The sequence below is a fragment of the Diabrotica virgifera genome, chromosome 6, assembly GCF_917563875.1.
Source record: "Diabrotica virgifera virgifera chromosome 6, PGI_DIABVI_V3a".
Taxonomy (NCBI): Eukaryota; Metazoa; Arthropoda; class Insecta; order Coleoptera; family Chrysomelidae; genus Diabrotica; species Diabrotica virgifera.
The window spans coordinates 109596209-109618258 of NC_065448.1; the positions used below are offsets into that span (position 1 = coordinate 109596209).

Below are 22050 nucleotides of genomic sequence, written 5' to 3' on the forward strand. Positions count from 1 at the left end.
TTCTGGACATTTTCAAAAATGTCCCCTTTAAACAATCAGAAGGGTGCCGCATGAAATTTTTGGGGCAGAAATTGTTTAAACAAATTCAACATATCACCTTTTTTACTCCGGAAAATATATTTTGCTTTGTTTTTTGGGTTGGCTAATCAAAAAAGTTTTCATCATTTTTCTCAAAAGTTGATAGTTTTCGAGTTTAAGCCAAAGCTATAAAGAGTTACCAAATACCTAAATTGAAACTTAAACATTTAGTTTCAAGATTCTGATGAGTAATTATTGGGGCTTATTTCAATATAGATTATGTAGATGTAGACCGTTGTTTTTTAATTGTTAATTGTACGTGTCCACTCGACTTTTAAGTCGCGCTTCGTACTATATGGTGCTTCTCTGTCACACATATGTACATATGATGGCGTATTTAATTAATATATGGCAATAATTAATTGAATAAATAAATAAATTATTTGAAAAAACTGTGTTAATAATAAATTATAAAATAATAAATGTCAAGTATTTGTTGGGGTTGTTTCGCATAAGTACGTGTAATATGAAGGTACTATTATGTATTACATTAAGAATGGCGGTACAGAGCCCAATTTGAGAAATACACTCGGGTGCAAAAAAATCGATTCACTGAAAATTTGGTCATTTTTGATGTATTGAATTTCCTAAACCTTTTGTCCGATTTAAGTGATTTTTTAATATGTTATAGCCTTATTCATTGCACCTGTCTAGCAACAATATTATTACAGCGATATTGTTAATGAATAAGGCTATAAGATGGTCAAACAATCACTTAATTCGGACAACAGGTTTAGGAAATTCGAGACATCAAAAATGACCAAATTTTCAGTGGATCGATTTTTTTGCACCCGAGTGTATATTAGTATGTGGAAATTACTCTGTAATTAAATACAATATTAAAAAACGAGCCTGTACCGCCATTACTAAGAACAAAAAATACACTTTCTTCAAATAAACTTTTTTATCTCATGCCTAGATTTTGTGTCATTTTGGACCTACTAAATTTTTTTATTTCTAACAAGAAATCGAACATATTATACCTAATAACTAATTAGGCAACATAGAGAAATTGTCACTGTCATTTTGACAAACTTATCAAACTTATCTGTTTTGTTATATTTATCGGTATCTGTTCAGTGCAGTAGAGTATTATTTTAAGAATTCGTTATTGTTGTTTCCTAGGAAAGTAGTGTTTATTTAAGGCACGATTCCGACATCGACGGCAGATGGCAACTGCAGGGCGGCAGTTGCAGTTGTCGCCAGGACGGACACCAGTTACTAATAATTATACAAATTAATAGTGCAAAGTAATGACGTCGTCATGGTGACAACTCTAACTGCCGCTTGCTGTTGCCGTCTGCCGCCTGCCGTCGATATCGGAATCGTGCCTTTATAGTTAATTTATTATATTTTTGTGTAATAGAACGAAGTTGTTGGCCTATTTGAAAAAATAGGTTATTGTTAAGTGAGGGGATTAGATGCTAAGGGGTACAAGTGATAAAATGCTTTAATTGAGAAAAACGAAGTCAAAGTTAAATTTACATAGTAAATTCTACAGCGAATTAATCAGTTGTTATGGATTTATTTTGAATTAATTTTATACATTTTATTTATCTACTTGTAAAAGCTTTTGTAAAGTTAGTATTTATTTGCATTCAAAATATTTGAAATTTTGAAAAACGTTCGCACTTGTACCCCTTTGCTTCAAATTTTGCACTTGTTTCTCTTTGTCGCTTAATACTTTGTCACTTTTTAATATCCAATACCATACAAGCAAAGGGATACAAGTGTATTTATACCTGTTTGCCGCAAACTCTTTTTAAATATTTCGTAAGTAGTCAAACTAGAAATTTTTAGTTCTATCTAGAATTATTTTGTGCACTTAACTCAATTTACAATATTTTCTCACTTGTACCCCTTAGCATCTAATCCCGTCAATTGTGAGTTTTAGTTATATGTATGTAGGTAGGTAAGTACAGTGTGTCCACGGATGGGGTGCCCAAGAGGAAAAACTTTTTTTATTTTCAATTTTAGCGAAAAATGTCATTCTCGATAAAGAGTTTTGCTTGTTCTAAAACTCGATAACACGTAATAAAATTCAAGTTTTTCAAAACCTGCTTAATTCTGTAGCCAATTTTATGTAAATCCCTATAAATTTTTGCACTAAGTTCGAAATCGTAACAATAATCTAGTTTTGCTAAGCTACAATGTAACTTAGTAACTGTCAACTCCGAAAATGATTTGGGAATTGTCATTCTTTTTCGACAAGACAATGTTAAGCATCCAACAAAAAATTTATCTTGTAAAGTGTTTTGGAATTGGACCTGTTTCGTACCGACATGTGATTAAAATGTTCAATAAAAAATATCCAAATGTACTCGTTACGCGGAATAGATTGAAGAAACTGATAAAGAAAATCAATGAGACAAGATCTGTTGAGCACAGAAAAAGATCGAAAACGACGTAAGTAGGTAAGTGTCTTAGATTAATGAAAGAAATCTATGGTAAGTGTTTTAGAACAAGCAAAATATTAATTTATCAAGAATGACAGTTCACAAGATAAATTGTGTGTTAAACGTTTAGCATTGTCGAAAAAAAATGACAAGTCGCAAATTATTTATCGGAGTTGACAATTACTAAACTACATTGTAGCTTAGCAACACTAGATTATTGTTACGATTTCGAACTTAGTGCAAAAATTTATTGGGATTTACATAAAATTGGCTACAAAATTAGGCAAGTTTTGAAAAACTTGAATTTTGTTTCGTTTTATGGGGTTTTAGAACAAGCAAAACTTTTTATCAAGAATGACATTTTTCTCTAAAATTGAAAATAAAAAAGTTTTTCCTCTTGGGCACCCCATCCGTGGACACACTGTAGGTATATTTTACATAAAAATATTTTGAATTCTAATGCGAGTATATAAAGTTAGAGTGCCTTTGGCGCTCTATGAACTAAATATAATAAGACGGCTCTTGTTTCTCTTCACAACGAAATGATTATTTATTATTATTATTTCGTGCAAATACCTATGTTAACATAAAATTTTTACCCATTTTGGTTTATTTTTGGAATAATTTATTTACTAATAACAAAATTGTTTTCTATTACATACTTCCATTTAGCGCGCCTATGAGTATAATGTCAAAATATTGATCTTAGATAATGTCAAAGATTACCACTGTTGCCAAAGGTTCACAGACCTTACGAAAAAAGATATGATACTATCATACCTTTATCATACCTACGCGCTACTGTATGCTCTTAAATTTTGCTTTAAAATATAGTAAAATAAGTAGTTATTCTTACCAGTACAATAGTTGGCTTACTAAAAATTTAGTTTTTCATTTGTAAATTCTGAAAATTTGGCTGAAAAATAAGTATTTTTGTGTCAATAATAAGTACCTACACGTAACAAACGGTACTTAACAACCGTATATTTAAGTTTCTAAATTATCAGTAGTGTTTTAATATAAATAAAAAGTTTATCATAAATTTTAGAACAATGATAAAATACAAGTTTTTGGTGCGAAATAGTTATAAATAAATTAATATCATCACAAACGTTGTTATTTTTATCTCTGTTGTCATTTGAATTACCGGAAATAACGGCCTGTTGGTCTAGGGGTATGATTCTCGCTTCGGGTGCGAGAGGTCCCGGGTTCAAATCCCGGACAGGCCCACTTTTTAATAAATAAAAATGTCTTATAGTACTGTAATTTTAGGGAAATTCGGGCCCTAAAAAATAGTTAAATAATAAAGCTACATATGATGAAACAATAAACTGAATCAATATGAGTAGGTTATTTTTATGCCAGTAAGAGTTTATCTGAAAACTAATAGCAATTTTTATTTAAACTAAAATTTTTGTTCTAGCTTTTTTTTAATTTCAGTTTGGCTGATAATACGTTCTTAACCCATTAACGCCCAAATTAATTTTTTTTTTTGAATTTTTGGGTAGTTCTTATACAGGGTGTCCAGAAATTCTACCGACAAACGAAGACAGGAGATTCTTCAGATAATTTTAAGATAATTTAACCCAATTCACTTAGTCCGAAAATGCTTCCTAAGGGAGCTAGAGCTCTTTGAAGATGGCGTCTTGTAATTAGTTTTTTTGGTTTATCAAGAAACTAAATTTATGATTGTCTCAAAAACACAACATGGAAATGAAAGGTTAATACTAGAGCAAACCCAAATAGAAAAAGTAAAGACATACAAATATCTGGGAACCTGGGTTGATGACAAAAATGACCAAAGCAAAGAAATTAAAGTCCGAATTGAAACTGCAAGGCAAGCATTTATAAAAATGAAGACACTGCTTACAAACAAAGACCTTCAGTTGCCTCTCAGATTGAGGGCTCTAAGATGCTACATATTTTCTATATTACTATACGGAATGGAAGCTTGGACATTGAAAAGGCAACATATAAGAAAAATAGTAGCGTTCGAAATGTGGTGTTACAGAAGAATGTTGAAAATTCAGTGGGTTCAAAGGATTACCAATGTTGAAGTGCTACGACGTTTAAATAAGGAGTTAGAAATTATGAACAGTATAAAAACAAGAAAACTAGAATATTTGGGTCACATTACCAGAGGAGAGAAATATGAGCTGCTGAGAGTTATTATGCAAGGAAGAATCCAAGGAAAAAGAAGCATAGGAAGAAGACGCATCTCCTGGCTGAGAAACCTTAGAGAATGGTTTAACTGTAGTTCATTACAACTGTTCAGAGCAGCAGCCAACAAAGTGACCATAGCCATTATGATATCCAACCGCCGCTAGGAGATGTAACTTTAAGAAGAAGAAGGTTTATCAAAAATTGGTAAGCGTATTTATCCTCAAGATATAAATCTAATCCATCCATTGCAAATTTCTAGTACCGATCATAGGCGTCCGTTTTGGGTAGGGCAACGGTTATTTTATCGCATAACTTTTTTATCTGTAACTTTGATGCATTTCTGACACTGGATTATTAAATTGTAAAAATTTTTCGCTTTTTAAATAAAAAAAAATAAAAATAAAAACTGTTTAGAAAGACGAAAACTGATACATTTATTTTTATTCGAGAGATAAATCGATTTCATTAATTGCGAATTTCTTGTACTGGTCATAGGCGTCCGTTTTGGGTAGGTCAAAAGTTATTTTATAGCATAATTTTTTGTCTTGAATTTTTGAGCATTTTTGACACTAGATTATTAAATTATGAGGTATTCAAATACTAAAAGTTACTCTTATTTTATGTTGGTAACATACTTCGTTTTTTGTTGAAAAGTTCTTTCAATTTTTTTTTCAAATTCCAAAAACGAAAAAGTTCAAATCGATTTTTCTAGAAAACGGTGTGTTCTACCGACTTAAAGCAAGAGTACCTTTTAGTACTAGAATACCTCACAATTTATTAATCCTGTGTCAAAAATGCATAAAAGTTCAGGACAAAAAAGTTATGCGATAAAATACCCGTTGCTCTACCCAAAACGGACGCCTATGACCGGTACTAGAAATTTCAATGGATGGAATCGATTCATCTCTGAAAAGTAAATATGCATACCAATTTTCGTTTTTCTAAATAGAAGCGTTCTGGAGGTATTTAAGAAAAACTATTTTCATGACGCCATCTTCAAAGAGCTCTAGCTGCCTTAAGAAGCATTTTCGGACTAGGTGAATTGGGTTAAATTGTCTTAAAATTATCTGAGGAATTTCCTGTCTTCGTTTGTCGGTAGAGTTTCTGGACACCCTGTATATCTTAAAGATGTTTGTTAAAACTGACTAAAAATATTTTTTTTTGTAAAATTAATGTACAGGGGTTAAAAAAAATGCTGATACCATATGGTATAAGTGGGCGTTTAAGTTCATTTTATTGCAAAAATTAAAACTTAAATTACGTGTTGGTAAATAAAAATTACAACATGTTCTATTATTCATTTTGTATGAAATGCTGCAAAACAATTAAACATAATCCCACGTTACAATTTTGGCACATTGTTCGGCCAAAAGATTTACAATCCGTAACTCGTCTTCTTCGGTAAGAAAATCTTATATGAAATGATCGATAGCATCAAAGCGTACATCTGGAAAAATATTCTTGTTAAGAGCAGTTCTTCTAGCCTTTTTTGGAGCGGTACCATACTTGTTCAAATAAACTTGTACGATTTCCCGTCTAAAATCTAGATTTGATATATTACGATTTTTTTTTCTGTATAAATACCATGCGTTCTGTATAGCTACGTCTATCAGCCATCTATAATTCGATAAGAAGCTACTCCTCGGTCCATAAGATCAGTTCCCCATCTTATTATTATAGGCTTCAATTCATTGAGGACGAGCCAGCAATCTGTTTCTTTTTTCTTTCTGAGAATATCTCCGAACCTGTCGTAATGGTTGGACACCTGCATGTGTAGAACACATTGTCACTACTGAGTTGGCCAATTGGCCATCCAACGAACTTGTAGAATACTATTATTTTTTTCAATCACTTGTTCATACTTCCCTCGATCCTTTTTTAAACAAATTTTTGCTAGTCAAAGTACATGATCGGGATATACGATTTTCTCGTGTCGTGCCTACCGCTCACCGCTCCATATCCTAGATTACGAAGGAAGGAAAACAAGCTTAGGCCGGTAAACGAGTTATTTGTATGTAAGAAATTCGGTTCTTTTAGTTCTTGTAATATAAGAATCAATGGTGACGCTTTGGCAAACAATTTCACCTAAACGCCCACGGATACCATATGGTATCACGCTAATTTAGGGCTTCATATCAAAAGCAAATTAAAATTGATTCAAAATATTTAAGCTCAAAACAAATCTGATCTATTTACATTAGCGTTTATATCAAAGTTTTACTAAAATATGCAATACTACTGCGAAAATATACTTTTTCCCGTCGAACATCTATAATTTCGACTGAAAATAAAAACTGTTCAGGAAAAAAATGCACACCAATAAAACATACAGCAATCGGCTTACAAATGCGATAGAATGAAAGTCTCTCGTGTCTGCTAACCTTGAAACTGAAAATATTCGAATTCCCACTAATACAATTCCAGTGGAGCCTCAATAATATTGAGAGGGATTTTGATACCATATGGTATCCGTGGACAGTAATGGGTTAATTAAAACAAAATATTAATGACAGGGATGTTACTAATGTCCGAATACTTCTGCCTTCTTTTTTAATTTTCTTTAAGAGTAAACAGTAGCGCGTCATCAATATTTTTGTTTTTCGAAAGTTTTGCGAACCTTCAACAGTGAGGCAACAGTGCGTCGGTAATTCGACACTTATAGTGACATTTATTATACTATCAAAAACAATAATTTTGCTCATAGGGGCACTGAATGTTGCCGAGTCAGCCTCGTTCGATTTCTTGTTATAGAAAATCGATTTTTAGTAGACCCTATGGGATAAAAGAGTTTATTTGAAGAAAGTGTATTTTTTTTGTTCTTAATGGCGGTACAGGCTCCTTTTTGCAATATTTTATTTAGTTATAGAGTAATTTCCACATACTAACATATTTCTCAAATTGGGCTCTGTACCGCAATTCTTTATTATATTACGAATATATGTGCCAAATATGTCGACAAAATATTCAAAATTACAGCCGCAATCTTGGACCGCGTTTGTTGCTACCTGTTGATCGCTACTGTTGTCTCTTAAAATAGAAGTGATAATAAATCATAGATGTACTACAAACTCAATAAGAATCAATAAATCCTTAAAACGAATTATTGGAGTGTTGGATTAATAACAACAGCAATGTTCATTTACTTGAATAATTTTGTTTTTTTTTATTCAAATGGTTTAGCGTATTTTGGTTCAAATCACTAAGGATCAATGCTAGAGCTGAACTCATGATAATAAGGATGAACATAAAACGAAATGAAAGATTATTTTTGTTGTTCTGAAGCTATTTTCTTGTGGCATTTTTACAATGTTAACTATTTATAATGGGAAATAAGCCACAATATTATTAAAAAATGATTTTTTATTAACGTTTCGACGCTAATTTTTAATTTTAAGAGAGATTATTTTAGACTTCTAGTAATGGAAAAAGGTTTATTGTTGTCTATATCTAATATACAATAACATTATCACAATTGCTGATATCCTTTACGAGTGATTACAAGCGATAAAAGTATACAATATAGCTTGAGGAGTTGTGGTTGTGGATCATATATCATATATAACTTATTTTAAGGGAGGTTCGTTTTAGGTTGCCTGTCTGGCAGAATGACTTGGAGGAATAGTTTATACCGTTTTGTGATAGACATTTACTATAAGTACTCAAGTTTTCACTGATGAGGATCTGATAGCAATCAGCGATCAAGCAATCGGTGACCGCAACGCAATCACAATGAGACCGCAACGCAATTATAATGAGACCGTAACTTTAGTTAAGCACTCTTGTGTACTTCTGAAATCAACTGTTTTGAAGTCTCTTGTGCTCTACGAGGGCCACAAGATTTAAAGTTCTTGCTGCCTTTTCCGCGATGACTAGACTATTCTTGGCAACAGAAGAGCCCAACTAGCGACTGCGACACGGTATGCATCACTTACAGCAACTAATAATCGACTAGTTGAGTTGCAATAAATTGAGTTGTCTTTTATTAGATGGAAACACGTGTATTTAAACATTAGCGCCGAGTCGCGTTGCTGCTGCGTTACGGTCGCCGGTTGCTGTTGGGGAGAACAGCCCCGAAGAGTTCCAATATCGACTTCCGCTTCTACTTTCGGTTTCTTTGGGTGAAAATTTAGGACTTACGAAGTTCAATTACTTGTTTTACTAAAATTTTTAAAATTCATGTAATTTGGTTGCCCATATGAATGCCCTCGAATATACGCTCTGCTTTTACATTATTGTCTTTAGTAGTAAGCTATAAACAATTGATTATTATATAATGCCATATTTTTATATTTGTTTATGTTAGTATTAAAAAGGAAATAAACTAACATTTCTGTCACATGTATAATAAGAATCTTAATCTTTACATTATTTGCATGTATAGATCCCCTGACTCAAACGTTGAACTATTTGTTCAGAACCTGCTAAATTTGTTAGATGACCTGCCTCATAAAAGCAGAAAAATTATATGCGGGGACTTCAACATTAATTATGCTGCTGCTTGTGCTACTCAAGTGTCCTTGGCCAACATATTTGAATCGTATGGTCTCTCAATGCACGTTCATTCTCCTATAAGGATTACAAAAACTAAATCTACCTTAATCGATTATATTGTCTCAGATTTATCACTCCTTGACGTCTGCTCTACAGTTATTAATGCGGGACTATCTGATCATGAAGCAGTGTATACGAAGTTTAACATCTTCAGCAAACCCTCCTCGAAAACCTGACGTTTAGGAAGGATTTTTCCGCTCAGAATTTTCCTAAATTCCAAAATTTATGCTTAACTTCTGAGTGGCATTTTCCTTCTATGGACGTGGGTTATAATTTCTAGATAAACTTCTCTGTATCTTCAATAAGGCATTTCCGTTAATTACAATTAAGTAGGTCAAAACGGCAAACAGGTGTATGTTCTCAAAAAAATTTTTGATAGTGTGTAATAGTTTTTTTACACACTATCAAAAATTTTTTTGAAAACATACACCTGTTTGCCGTTTTGACCTACTTAGAAGTGTGTACAAGTCTTACAGTCTTTTCCATTACAATTAAGCCAAAACATCGCAAACCCTGGGTTACGAAAGGTATCCGCATATCAGCCAAGAATATGCGTTCATTACTGTACATCAAGAAATTTACTATTAACGTTTCTGTCACTGTATACATCACGGAGTACAGGGCAACGTATCTAAATCTTATCAAATCAGCTAAAAAAAGCCTATTATCAACATCGTTTGGGAAGCTCGAAAAGTGTTGCAAAAGAAACTTGGTCCATAATAAACGATCTTCGAAATAAAACTCACACAGCTCGATAATTTTCAAATAATTTCTAAACCCTGAAAGTCTAAACGAATACTTCGTTAATGTGATTAAAAATATAACATCAACTATTTTGCCGCAACAAGATCCAATTTCCTATCTTCCTAGTTCAAGAAAGGTCTCGAATTCATTCTTTTTAAGACCAGTCGATAACTCTGAACTGATCCAAACAATCAATAGTATCAAAAGCAAATTATCCTGTAGTACTGATGGACTATTTATAAAAATTTTCTCTAATCTCACAGAAAATGTGTTGGAAATCCTCGTCTGACTAATTAATGATTCCTTCGAAAAAGGTAAATTTCCAGAGTGCCTAAAGACAGCCATTATTATTCCTCTTCATAAGGGTGGTGAAAAATCTAATGCTTGCAACTATAGACCTATTGCCTTACTATCGGTGCTCTCCAAAATTATTGACAGACTCATTAAAACTCGACTTATGTCCTTTCTCTTTAATAACAACATTTTATCACAAAATCAGTTCGGCTTTTAAACTAATAAATGTACCACTGATGCCATGTTTTCTGTACTATGTATACACCGTTCTTAGGCGTCAACGCCCTTCGGTAGGGATCTATGGAGGAGTATCACCAAGCCGCAAGCCCTTATCCCTTGCCGTACCGCTCCTCCATAGGCCGATCCGACGCCAGTTTATCCAGACCAAGCCGTAGACTCTATTGAGTTTTATACTACGGCGTTGGCCTTTTATAATTTTCATGACCTAGCTGAGGCTCGAGCCAGCTACCGCAGATCGAAAATCCACTAAACTTGTCGATAGACTGAGCCCCAGCTAACTGGACCGTCAAGACCGACTGTTTTCTGTACTACATGAGGTTAACCAAGCACTAAACAATAATCTTTATACTGCCACAGTTTTCTGTGACTCTGAGAAAGCTTTTGATTATGTATATCACGATGTTTTGATAAAAAACTCAATTTCTACGGAATTCGAGGTATTTATATGAAATGCTTCCAATCCTACTTGGATAATAGGAAACAACTGGTTAGAGCAAATGGTACTGACTAAAGTCTCAAAAATATTATATGTGGTGTACCACAAGGTTCAGTATTGGGTCTTCAACTTTTCCTTATCTTTATAAAATGACATCACTAATTTAAAAATCGATAGAAAAATTTGTCTTTTTGCTGATGATACCAGTATCACTTGGAGAAACTCAACTATTGCAACTCTTCATGCAACTATAACTTTGGATCTACTGACGATAAAGACCTGGTCTGACTCTCTTTTAACGCGGATAAGACAGTAGCACTTTCATATAAAGAAGCTCTTCAACCTTTGCCTCTTAATAACAGCCATATCAGTACAGTTGATTCTGTAAAATTTCTTGGTATTTTTTTGCACAGCAACCTCAAATGGTCCCTTCATATCGATTCGTGAAGTAAGAAACTTGCCTCAGCTTGCTATGCAATAAGATCTATTTCAAGGGAAATCGATGTAGCATCTTGTAAAATAACATATTTTTCGTTGTTCGAGTCTAATCTTCGATATGGTCTTCCTTTTTGGAGTTATAGTACAGCTGCTCAATCTGATGTTATTTTTAAATTGCAAAAAAGAGCAATACGATATCTGTTTGGCATCAGAAGAACTACACATTGCAGAAGTTACTTCAGAGATCACGGAATTTTAACACTTCCATCTTTTATATTCTAGAAACGGTTTGTTTAATTCGTTAAACACCTTCATGTCTTTCCAGCAAGTCCTAATCATCTCTACTCCACCAGAAATTCATCATCATCATCATCATTTGGCTCGACAACTCTATGTGAGTCTTGGCCGCGTTTACTATTTCCCTCCATTGTTGTGGGTCCTGAGCAGCTATTTGCCATTGCTGTACTCCCATTTTGCGTAGGTCACTGGCGTCCTTCCATCTCTACCTTTGATATTTAATTAATATTTTGAAATTTATTTATTTATTTATAATTTATTATTATTTATTAATTTATTATTTATTATTTTAATTTATTTTGATATTTATTTATTTGAATTTCTACCAGAAATTCAACCTTTGATATTTATTTACCGATCCCGTCCACTGAGTAAAAAAATCTATATTATATTCGGCAAAAAAAACTATACAGCCATCTCCCATTACAACTTAACTCTGCCACATCTTTCCCAAAGTTCCGTAAAATGACAAAAGCCTATCTATCGAAAAGTCCATATTAGTTATTCAATAGAAGAATTTCTTAATGAATAACTAAGAAAATTGGGTTTCATATGCAGCAGCTTAAACTTATTAGTTCCTAATGTTGATTTTATTTGTCGTAAGTTCAATTCGCAATTTATATCAATTTTGCAATATATTGTTTTTGTTTTTGCTTTACTTTAATACTCTTATATACTGTATATTGACGATTTATCTAATTTTAGTAAATTGTATTTGTTACTGATATTTTTTGACTATATGTAAGCTTTGTCCATAAAATGGTAAAATTTTCAGTGACAATAAAGCATCTTTCTATTCTATTCTATCACATTCTAGCTGCAGATACAACATCAGCAGTTCAAGTACCAGACACAACTGATAAAGAGAAACCATTTGATCTTATTGCAGCTAATAATGGATCATGCTCTAGAGAAGAGAGTAATGACGCCCCTCTTCAGTTAGATGAAATCAATGAATCCGATAAAAACAATAGTTTACAAAACGTAAGTAATTTTTTTGCATAATATATTTTATTTTAAATACTGATTTTATATTATAAGATAGGTACACCAAAAAGTTTTGCACAAATAATAGAAGAAACATATTTTTGGTAAAAATTAGCTTTATTGTTTTTTTATAGTAGGTATGTATTCGCATTTAAAATCAATACAATTTTGAATTCGTCGTTCGAATCAATACATTTTTGAAGCCAAACCAATCGTCGCACTATTTATCCCAGTCCGAAGTAGGTATCTCAGAAATGGAATTTCGCATGCTTCTATCGGCGCGTCGTCTTAAATCGTGTACCGCGTAGTTTGTTTTTGATTCTCGGGAACACAAAGCAATCACGATGTTATACGAGCCGTGTGAAAACTGGCAGTGTTTTGGTGCCAGGGGATACTACGATTCCAGTTGGTTTTGTGCAGTTCATCAAACACTTCAGGCAAGCAAATGATTGTATACCATTCAACATTGAAGATAATTATTTATTCTCTAACAAAATCGTGGCAACATGTCACATGTCCCTTTTTCCAAAAAAAATCTTCGACACTTGTTTATCAACGTTGAGGTCGAACTACTTTTCATGGCTTTGACTCGTCTTGAAACACCCATATTGTTGATTAATTTTGAGTTTTGGGCTCTTAGCAATATATACATAATCACCAGTCACGATTCGCTTTCACAAATTTGATCTGCCTCCGTTAAATCGTTTAAGTGTGATGCGTCATCAATCCACACGTACCTTCTTATGGACAGCAGTTAAGTTATGAGGAACCCAAAGACTGCACATAATTCTAACTTCCAAATGGTCAGGCAAAATTGTTTGTATTTGACCAGTGCCTATGCCCAATGATGCACGAATCTCATGATAGATAACATATTCAATTTGCTTCTAATATGCCGCCCAGATCATCAATTTTTTCCAGGACCACAAATGTGGCCCAGCGGTATGCACGGTTAGTTGATTGGTCTGGTGCTTTATCACGAAACACAAGAGTTAGACCAACTTTAAGATCGTATAAAATCATCGCACGAAAATTTTAACGAAAAAACAACTTTAGGCAGTCCTGACAGTGCCTACACTATTCTCCGTTTCAAACATTAGAATCAGTACGGTTGTATATTGCAAGCGGGTTTTCCATTCTGTGAATTATCAAATTATCATAAATAAATCCTCCTTCAGTATTCCACAGAAGCTTAACAGAGATAATCCTCTACAAGTACCTGGCTAATACTACCTTTTACGGCCGATGCAGTGAAGATTGGCAACGTTGTCAAGAAGATTCTCATTTAGTTTATATTGGGGGTATCCGTCGTACACTGAATCTCATGTCTGAAATGTGGTATAGTGGAAGCTATGCTTTCAACAGCGCCTAGCCATTGTGTTCTGGTGCCTTGGTCACTGGGCCTTACATCTCTCTGACATTGGAAAGGCAAACAATTTTACTTATTGTTATTGTGAAACATATTGTAAAAAATCTTATATGTTAATAAAAAAAAGTTTGTCAGATTTGTATCATATTCAAATAAAACATTATTTTTCGCAATGCTACTATACATTCACTGACATGAAACCTGCGACGAGAATACATATTTTGATATAACTTAATACTGAAATTATCCCCTCCGTGGCTAAGTGGTAAGAGAGCCTACCTTTGGATCCAATGGTTGTGAGTTCGAATCCCAGCTGGGTAGGAAATTTTTCTTTATTAAAAATTAATAAATAACCATAATTTCTAACCTTGTGGGTTACTCACCGGAGGGAACGTAGACGTTCGGATACAATTAGCGTCTCTTTCTAAAGATAATGAAATCGACTTTATTACGTAACAAGACATTTACTTAACACACTACACATTACACTATAATCTGATTGCGAAATCAACTGTACCATGCCAATGGCCCTAGTTGTCGAGGCAATTAATTTAAATAAACAAAAATTGGAATAATATTGATTACTGATTTACTGTTTTTATTGCTATTCTGCATTAAGGATAGGTGGTTGCCGGAGTAGATATGGCCGATTTTGGATAAGAACTGTTCTATTGATTCGCATAGTATATCCAATGATTGTGTATAATTGTTTTTAGTAATATTACAGTTAGATTATAATTACTATACTTTTCATATTTCAAGAAGTTTTTATATACACTTTTTATTTAACCTTAGTCTTAACAAAAAATTCACTATATATCTTATTTAATTATAGGTATCGTCCACTTCTTCCGATTCCGTTATAAAAGTGAACGAGAACTGTGTTTCCACTGACTTACAAGTTAACGGAAGTGTTAAACATGTAGAAGATTTAGTCGTGGAGGCCGATTCAGTAATTGACGATGACGAAGATGACGATGACGTTGTATTCGTGGAGCAGGAAAAAAAATATGAAATTATCGTTTTAGATGATTGAAAAAAATTATTTTTGAATATTTACATAGTTATCTTAGACTGAGTTTTTGTATTTATATTACAAAGAGATTTTGTTTTCGGATTTTGTGATACATTATCGTTCTGTATAGTGCAATGACGCGTACAAGTTTGAGGAGGTCAACTAGTTTTTTTAAATGTAGAAGAACTGCTGCCAACTATTTTTTATGATAGGCTTAATGGAACGAAGTCTAATAAACCCAAGAATGTAGTATGTATTTTAAAATATAAAATACTCCTTTATGAACTCCATAAGACTACATATCTTATGGACTCTAGCAATATATGGTTGAAAAACATTGTTTGAAATTATGTTACTGCCACCATAGGTATCAAATTTTGACTGTTTTGTGTGTTAATTTGTTTGTGTAATCTGTATCGTAGATGTGATTGTTGAAAAAATTAAATTAAATTCCATTATCACATTTTTAAATTTAACAGTAATCTTTAAATCAATTTTTTTATTTAATTAAAAATTTAATCATTGGGTGCGTTGGAATGACCACAGCGGATGGACAGCTGAGTAAGCGATAGCGTTCAGACGACACTGCTGGAAGCTGGAAGTCAGCCGCTGAGCGTTCTAAGCTTTCCTTTACAGCGCTGGATACAACCACTCAGCCGATTTGTGCTGACGGTCAGCCGCTGTGGTTGTCCGAACGCACCCATTTGTTCAGGGTTGTGTTGTGTGTTGCTATGTATTGGGTATAGTTCTTCTACTCTAACTTTTTCCATACATGACATTATTCACAAATGACCTTTTATGCTAGGTCTCTTTTTTAGTCACAGAAACTAGTATCGCTATATTAATCCGCTTGTCGATAAAAACCACAATAAGTTAAGCAAGCATAAACAATATGGCATGTCGTTGATATAACTTAAGTGACAGTGTCATTAGTGCATTTGTTGGTTTTATTTGAATTTATTGTTTATTAGTTTATCAAATTACTTAACTTTTATTCTTTAAATGTTATTGTAATTTTTATTTTCAAACATAATTATTGTTAGAACGACTAACTGCTGTCCTCTCTTAATTTGATTTTTTTCGGTAAGTACCTATTTATTCTTTAAGGAAAAGTGACAAGTAATATTTAGTGTCTGTAGTTCTGTCGAATGGGAACTTGTTTGTTTATTTTCGAGATTAGTGTTTAACGTCTTGGTTTTTTTTTTTGTTTCTTTATTACCGTTCTATATTTATCTTTATAGTAGTAATAGTCGGCATGATGTTCAACATGTTTAATGTTAAGTCGATCAATCTCCTCAATGGTGAAAAAACATTAAACACTTTAATAAAATAACACGAAATTTTTTTTATATAGAATAATATAATATTATTTAATATTCTATTATTAGCGTCATCTATTGACAACTCGATTAAATGTTATAAATGTCACCGACGAAATGTAATCAGAGACGTGCGTTTTTTTCTGTCACATACAATTTAATGCGTTAGAGAGAAATCGAAAAACTGTGACGCACTGAAAAATGCTCATGAAAAGAACCATAGTACATGTGATATATGAAACGACGCGTATTGAAAAGTCGAGCTCGAATATTTAGTTCTGGTTTTGATGTCATCTCTGGGTAAAAAGTTATGACTGGAAGTTTGGCAAAAATGACTCAAAATTAGCGATATCATATTTCAATCGACGCAAAGTTACACGAAGAGTTCAAATATCGATTTCCTACATTTTGGGAGAAAACCTAGGATTTAAGATATCCAATTGCTTCTTACATAACGAAAGCAATTAGTGGTGTAGATGTTTTAGAAGTCATTAATAAAATAAAAATTTGTGCAATCTTCTTAATTACCAATCATATTAAATAAATATTTTTCCAATTAAATTAAAATTTAAAAATTTTTCAAATAAGTGCCTGTCTATTTCTTATTAAGGAATTGATTTATGTTGACATTTGATTCTCTATTTTTCTTAGGAGTATTTATTCAAATAAAAAAGGAATGAATCAAAACGTTTTCGGTTGTATTCTGGTGTTGATACTTCTTAAAGAAAATAAAATGTTATTTACAAAGAAAATATTAATAAATAATATAAGTAAATAGTATATGATAAATTCTGTGGAATAAGTATAAGTATCCATCCAAAACAATTAATAGAGCCTATTCTAACATGATTTTTTGAGATGTCTCGATATTGTGCTCATATTTATCTACTAGTTGAACTCCTCAAATGAAAAAAAAAACAATGTACCCTTGAGCGTTCTATTCCAATGTGAAATCAACAGTCTAATTTGATGTCGGTTTATTTTGATGTCTGTACTTGTGAGATAACTTTTATTTGCAGATTCGTCATAAAGGGTGATTTTTGTTAATATGAAATTTTAACTTTAAACTTAAGCTTTGACATCAACATTTCAAGCACATTTGTGTGAATTTTTTATGAAACTTTGGTATAATTATTTTATTTATAAATTCTTCTTCCTGCTTCCTTAATAGGCTCGCGCCTGTTCCATCTTCGGATGCCTCCTCATCAGATATCCAGGTTGTCGCTCCATCTCTTCCTTGGCCTTCCTATACTCCTTCGGCAGTTTGGTGATCTGTCTCGTCCTATGTTTGCCAGTCTTCCTTCTCCCATTCTGTTTATATGGTTATACCATTCTTTTTTTCGTTTCAGTGTCCACTCATTTATATTCTCTATATTACACCTTTCATTGCCTGAATGAGGTCTGTGCAACGTTGTCTATCCCATAATGATTTTCCTGTGATATCTCGAACTATTTTCATTTCACACGTTTCCATCAGTCTTTTTGTCCTTCGCCTGCGGGGACTTTTTTTTGGGATGTGGGAATCTTTGCAAGACCGTCTGGGAAGGTGTCCCAGGTGTGTCGGATTCAGTCCGTCCTACTTCATCTTGATGGGCCGCCTACCGACTAAACCCACCCCCTCTTTCTCCAGCCGACGAGTCTGGAACCGCTCTTCGCGAGCATGTCTGACCCGTCGACCTTACTCCTAACTCCCCTCTGGCACTCTTCGCAGTCTTCGCGTGCATTTCATAGATTGGGTGGCCCCCGCTCCCCCCTTCCGCACGAGCCTTACGCAAGACCGGCCGGTGAAGCGACCGTCCACGCGCAACCCATGTGCGGGCTGGGCGACCAGTGTGCCCCCATCTACGATGGAACTAGCAAAACAGAACCAGTTGGCAATTACGAGTAACACCAATCATTCATACATTCATCGATTCACACTCGCACTCATACCCATTTACTCCAGGTTAAAAAGGGAGGCAGTCAGCGAGGTTGGATGTAAAATGTCCTCCCCCACTAGCTGCCCCAGGACAGAACAAACAAAGAAATAACAAATAAACAGAAAATAGACAGAAATACCCAAGACAGTCGGCATGGACTAGATGTAGAGAGTCTTCCCCATACTGGCTATCTTTTACGACGTACACCAAATAAAAATAAAATAAGTCCTCTTGTGGGGACTTGGGTGAATTGAATATCTCAGCATTCACGTTGCCGGTCCTAAGCCCGGATAAAGAAGGAAGGTTCTCGGGTGAGGCTAGTAACCTACCCGAGGTAAAAAGAAAGCACACTCACAGGCCTGAAGAAATTTTTAAATTAATGAAGCATATTCAGTGCAATTCAAATAGGTATTCAAAAAAAAATTTAAGGCGAAATATTGAAAAATAAGCCAACGGTGGAAAATAAGAAGAAGAAAAAATATTGATTTTGCGGTGAATATCAGAACCCGTCTCTGGATCATGTGACACAGAAAATTAAAAAAGAATTTATTATCTTTTCTCGAGGTAACGCTGTCGAGTTTTTGGTATCACTCAGAAGTCAAAATAACGAAATTTCTTGTAAAAAATGGTGAAAGTCAACATATTTATTATTGTTAAACAAAAAATATATCGACAGCGTTACCTCATGAAATGAAGTATCCACCGCCTTTGAAAAAGGCAGTTTTGGGAAAGATGCGTTTTAAGTTATGACAACTTTTATTTTTCAATTTCTTTTATGTCTATGAAATCGTAAAATGATGCATACCGGAATATGTTTTTGAATCGCGGAGTAATTTACAAAGAGAAGGGGAACAGCTGTTGATCATTTCTCACTACGCTCAAGCGCACTGGCGCGAGGATGCTGCAAAGCAATTCGAAGGTAGGGATATTCAACGTGCTATATTTCTGGTAATTTTGCTCATATCAATCTGAAATTTTCAGAAAGTATTCTTGAATGTTTGCAATTTAATTTAAAATAATTAAAAAATAGAAAATTTAAAAAATTTTCAAAGTGATTAAATTTGTACATTGGTACAGCTTGAAAAATTTGTCTGGTATATGGCTCGAACTAGAATCCTAGTAATCTAGTCAGTTCGAAAGAAGTCTACCAGGCCGCTGAGCTATTGATCTGATAAAACATGGTATTTAGAAAGTAAAAAAGTTTGTTAAGTGCAAAAAGCTTATTACATATATTTATATAGCTAATCTTTCATGTTAACGAATCACCAATTAAATAATACATACTTTGGCCAAGGTATAATAATTTGTATATTTATCATAGAAATATATTTATGATGTGAGAAGTATATGTGCCACAAGGAGTATTTTTGCTAATGGGTTTGGTAGGCTTTGTCAACAAAATTCTCGTTGTTAATTTTTGCTATACATCACTTAATATAAAATTAGGGCTCTGATAACTATTGTAGTATTAGATCATTTAATCCAAGCCGTCGAGTAAGCAAAAAGTAACTAACAAATCCATTAAAGCATTTTAAAGTCATTAACTCATTTTTTACTATGTAAGATCGTGTCATATTTAGAATATAAGATTTATACATGCCTATACTTCTCACTTTGGTATCACAACAAATTATTTGTCATTTTAATTCATTGCTGATTATTCGCAATCTAAATTTTTATAATTTCATTATTTTTTGTTATAGATTAATAGATATATTAAGTAGGTGTATGTATTATTTTTTAATAAAAAAAAACACCTATTTGGATTTTTTTTTTGTTTATGAACAAAAAACTTTAGAACCCAGGTAAATTTAGGAGCAACGTTTATACAATAATTAAAAAGTATAGCAATTGATTGCTATAGCATGATAAAAACGTCTGAGAGATAGAGATAGGTGTTCCAAAATTCACGAAAGATTTTAGTTTGGCGCCATATATGAAATAAATTTGTTTTTTAAGTCCCTTGTCCTCCCAGAACAATGGCGATCACTCTCATGATTTTTAGTGTGTCCACAGCTGACCTAAATAGTTTCGGGGTGCTCGCTCCATACCACTGGCGGAGGGTCCTATGCCAGGATGTTTTTCACCGTCCGGGGCCGCGCTTCCCTCTATCTTTCCTTAGATAATAGTATGTAGCATTTCACATTTCTCAATCACATTCAGCATTTCTCCTTATTGTTGTATGCATTCCTTGCATTTTGTTGTTAAGTTCTGCCCTCAGTTTTTGTGCTGCTCCCCTCCCCTTTAACTTTACTAGGAGATCCCCCCGTTTGTGTTTTTTACCTTGTCTACTTTGAACCCCATCTTTCCTATGTCTATATTATTCTTCATCTCACTTAAATACCTCGTTTTAATTTTTCCTTTGTCCATTTTTATGAGAAAAGCTTCCTCGTGTTCCACTTTCCTTTCTGCACCGAATTCCTTGCCTCTTACTAAAACCTCCTAGGATATACTTTCTCTATGCCCTACATATTCGAGGGCTTTCCTTATAGTCCCTTTATTCAGCTGGTTTGCGACTACGACCCTCATGACGTCTGGGATTTTGTTCCTTTCCTTCCTTATTTCCTCTATGGCCTCTTCTGCAATATCGTCTGCGTCTCCCCCCTGTTCTTTTTCTAATCTGGCAACGAAAGTATACCATGTTGTTTTTATTTGCTTTTCTTCTGGTGTTCTCCAGGTAATTTATTTCTCCCTCTTCTATTTCTTCTAGCATCTCCGCTAGTTCTTTAATTATCAAAAAACTCATACAGAAGTAAAAACTTCGAGATGTATTCTGGTATAAAAAACCAAAATACATCTCGAAGTTTTTACTTCTGTATGAGTTTTTTAAACTATGGTATACAGCCAACTTGGGATTTTTCCATTGATTTTTTTCTTTAATTATGTTTTCTACGCCTTTATCTTTCGCGTCCTTTTTTGTAAAAACTACACAGTTCTTTTTTCTACTGTTTTCAGTAGACCCGCTTGTTCCCACTTTGTCTTTTCATATACTTTCTCATTTACTGTCGCATACACTCATAAAATTTGTTTTCCCTCTCCCCATATTTAAGGCCCTTTTGATTTTTTCTTGTTCTGGTTTCTGCCTCTCTTGCTCCACTTTTAATTTACAGTGGTCACATTTTAATTCGTTTGGTGTTTTTTCGGTTGTACTATCCTCCTCCTTTTTGTTGTTGGTGGATTTTATAATCCCTATCAATTTTTTTTACATCGGTGTCCATCTCCAACTTTTCTTTAAGCTGCTAGTTTAATTTGTTGAACACTTCTTCGAGTTTTATATTTAATTCCTCCAATTTCTTATTTATTTTTACCTGTTTGGATTCATTTAAAAACCGTATGCTCTCCTATAGTTTTTCGCTTTTGAGGTCATTAATTACCCTCTCTTGCTTTCAGCTTTCCTTTTTTTATGTTTATGATCTCCCCACCCTGATATTCATCCAGCAGGATTGTCGCCAGCACACTTTCTTCGATACTGTGCCATCCTTCTTTAATGTTGTCTACTTTCTCCTGTGGTTGTTTCTCCCCTATCTGTTCTTCCTCGTTTTCGCTATATTCTATCATTTTTTGTTGTTGATTGTGTCTTCTTATTAGTTCCCTCTCAAAATTATTCATCATCTCTCCTTCCAATTCTTTTTTCAAGTCGTCTTGTGACTGTTCTTCCCTATTCTTTTTTTTTTCAGTTTCCGTTGCATTGTCCATATTATCTCACCGATGGTCGTTATTGTTGTCACCTGTCAGTTTTGTTTTTTTTTATATTACTCATAAATGGTCCCACGAGCCAGGACGTGCTATACGTCTGGCGCAGCA

The 22050-nt window shown here is 33.7% G+C and overlaps 1 protein-coding gene and 1 non-coding gene across 2 annotated transcripts in view; both read left to right on the forward strand.

Moving 5' to 3' along the window:
- LOC114327941 (uncharacterized) overlaps window positions 1–20012 on the forward strand; it is a 32038-nt gene extending 12026 nt beyond the window's left edge. Inside the window, exons 3-4 of the mRNA XM_028276665.2 lie at window positions 12455–12621; window positions 14829–20012. Of these exons, the coding sequence (XP_028132466.1) occupies window positions 12455–12621; window positions 14829–15029 (368 nt within the window). The 3' untranslated portion in view covers window positions 15030–20012. The remainder of the gene's footprint in view (window positions 1–12454; window positions 12622–14828) is intronic.
- On the forward strand, window positions 3632–3703 carry Trnap-cgg (transfer RNA proline (anticodon CGG)). Its single transcript has one exon. It is a non-coding gene; the product is annotated as a tRNA-Pro (tRNA).
- Window positions 20013–22050: the final 2038 nt, after the last annotated feature.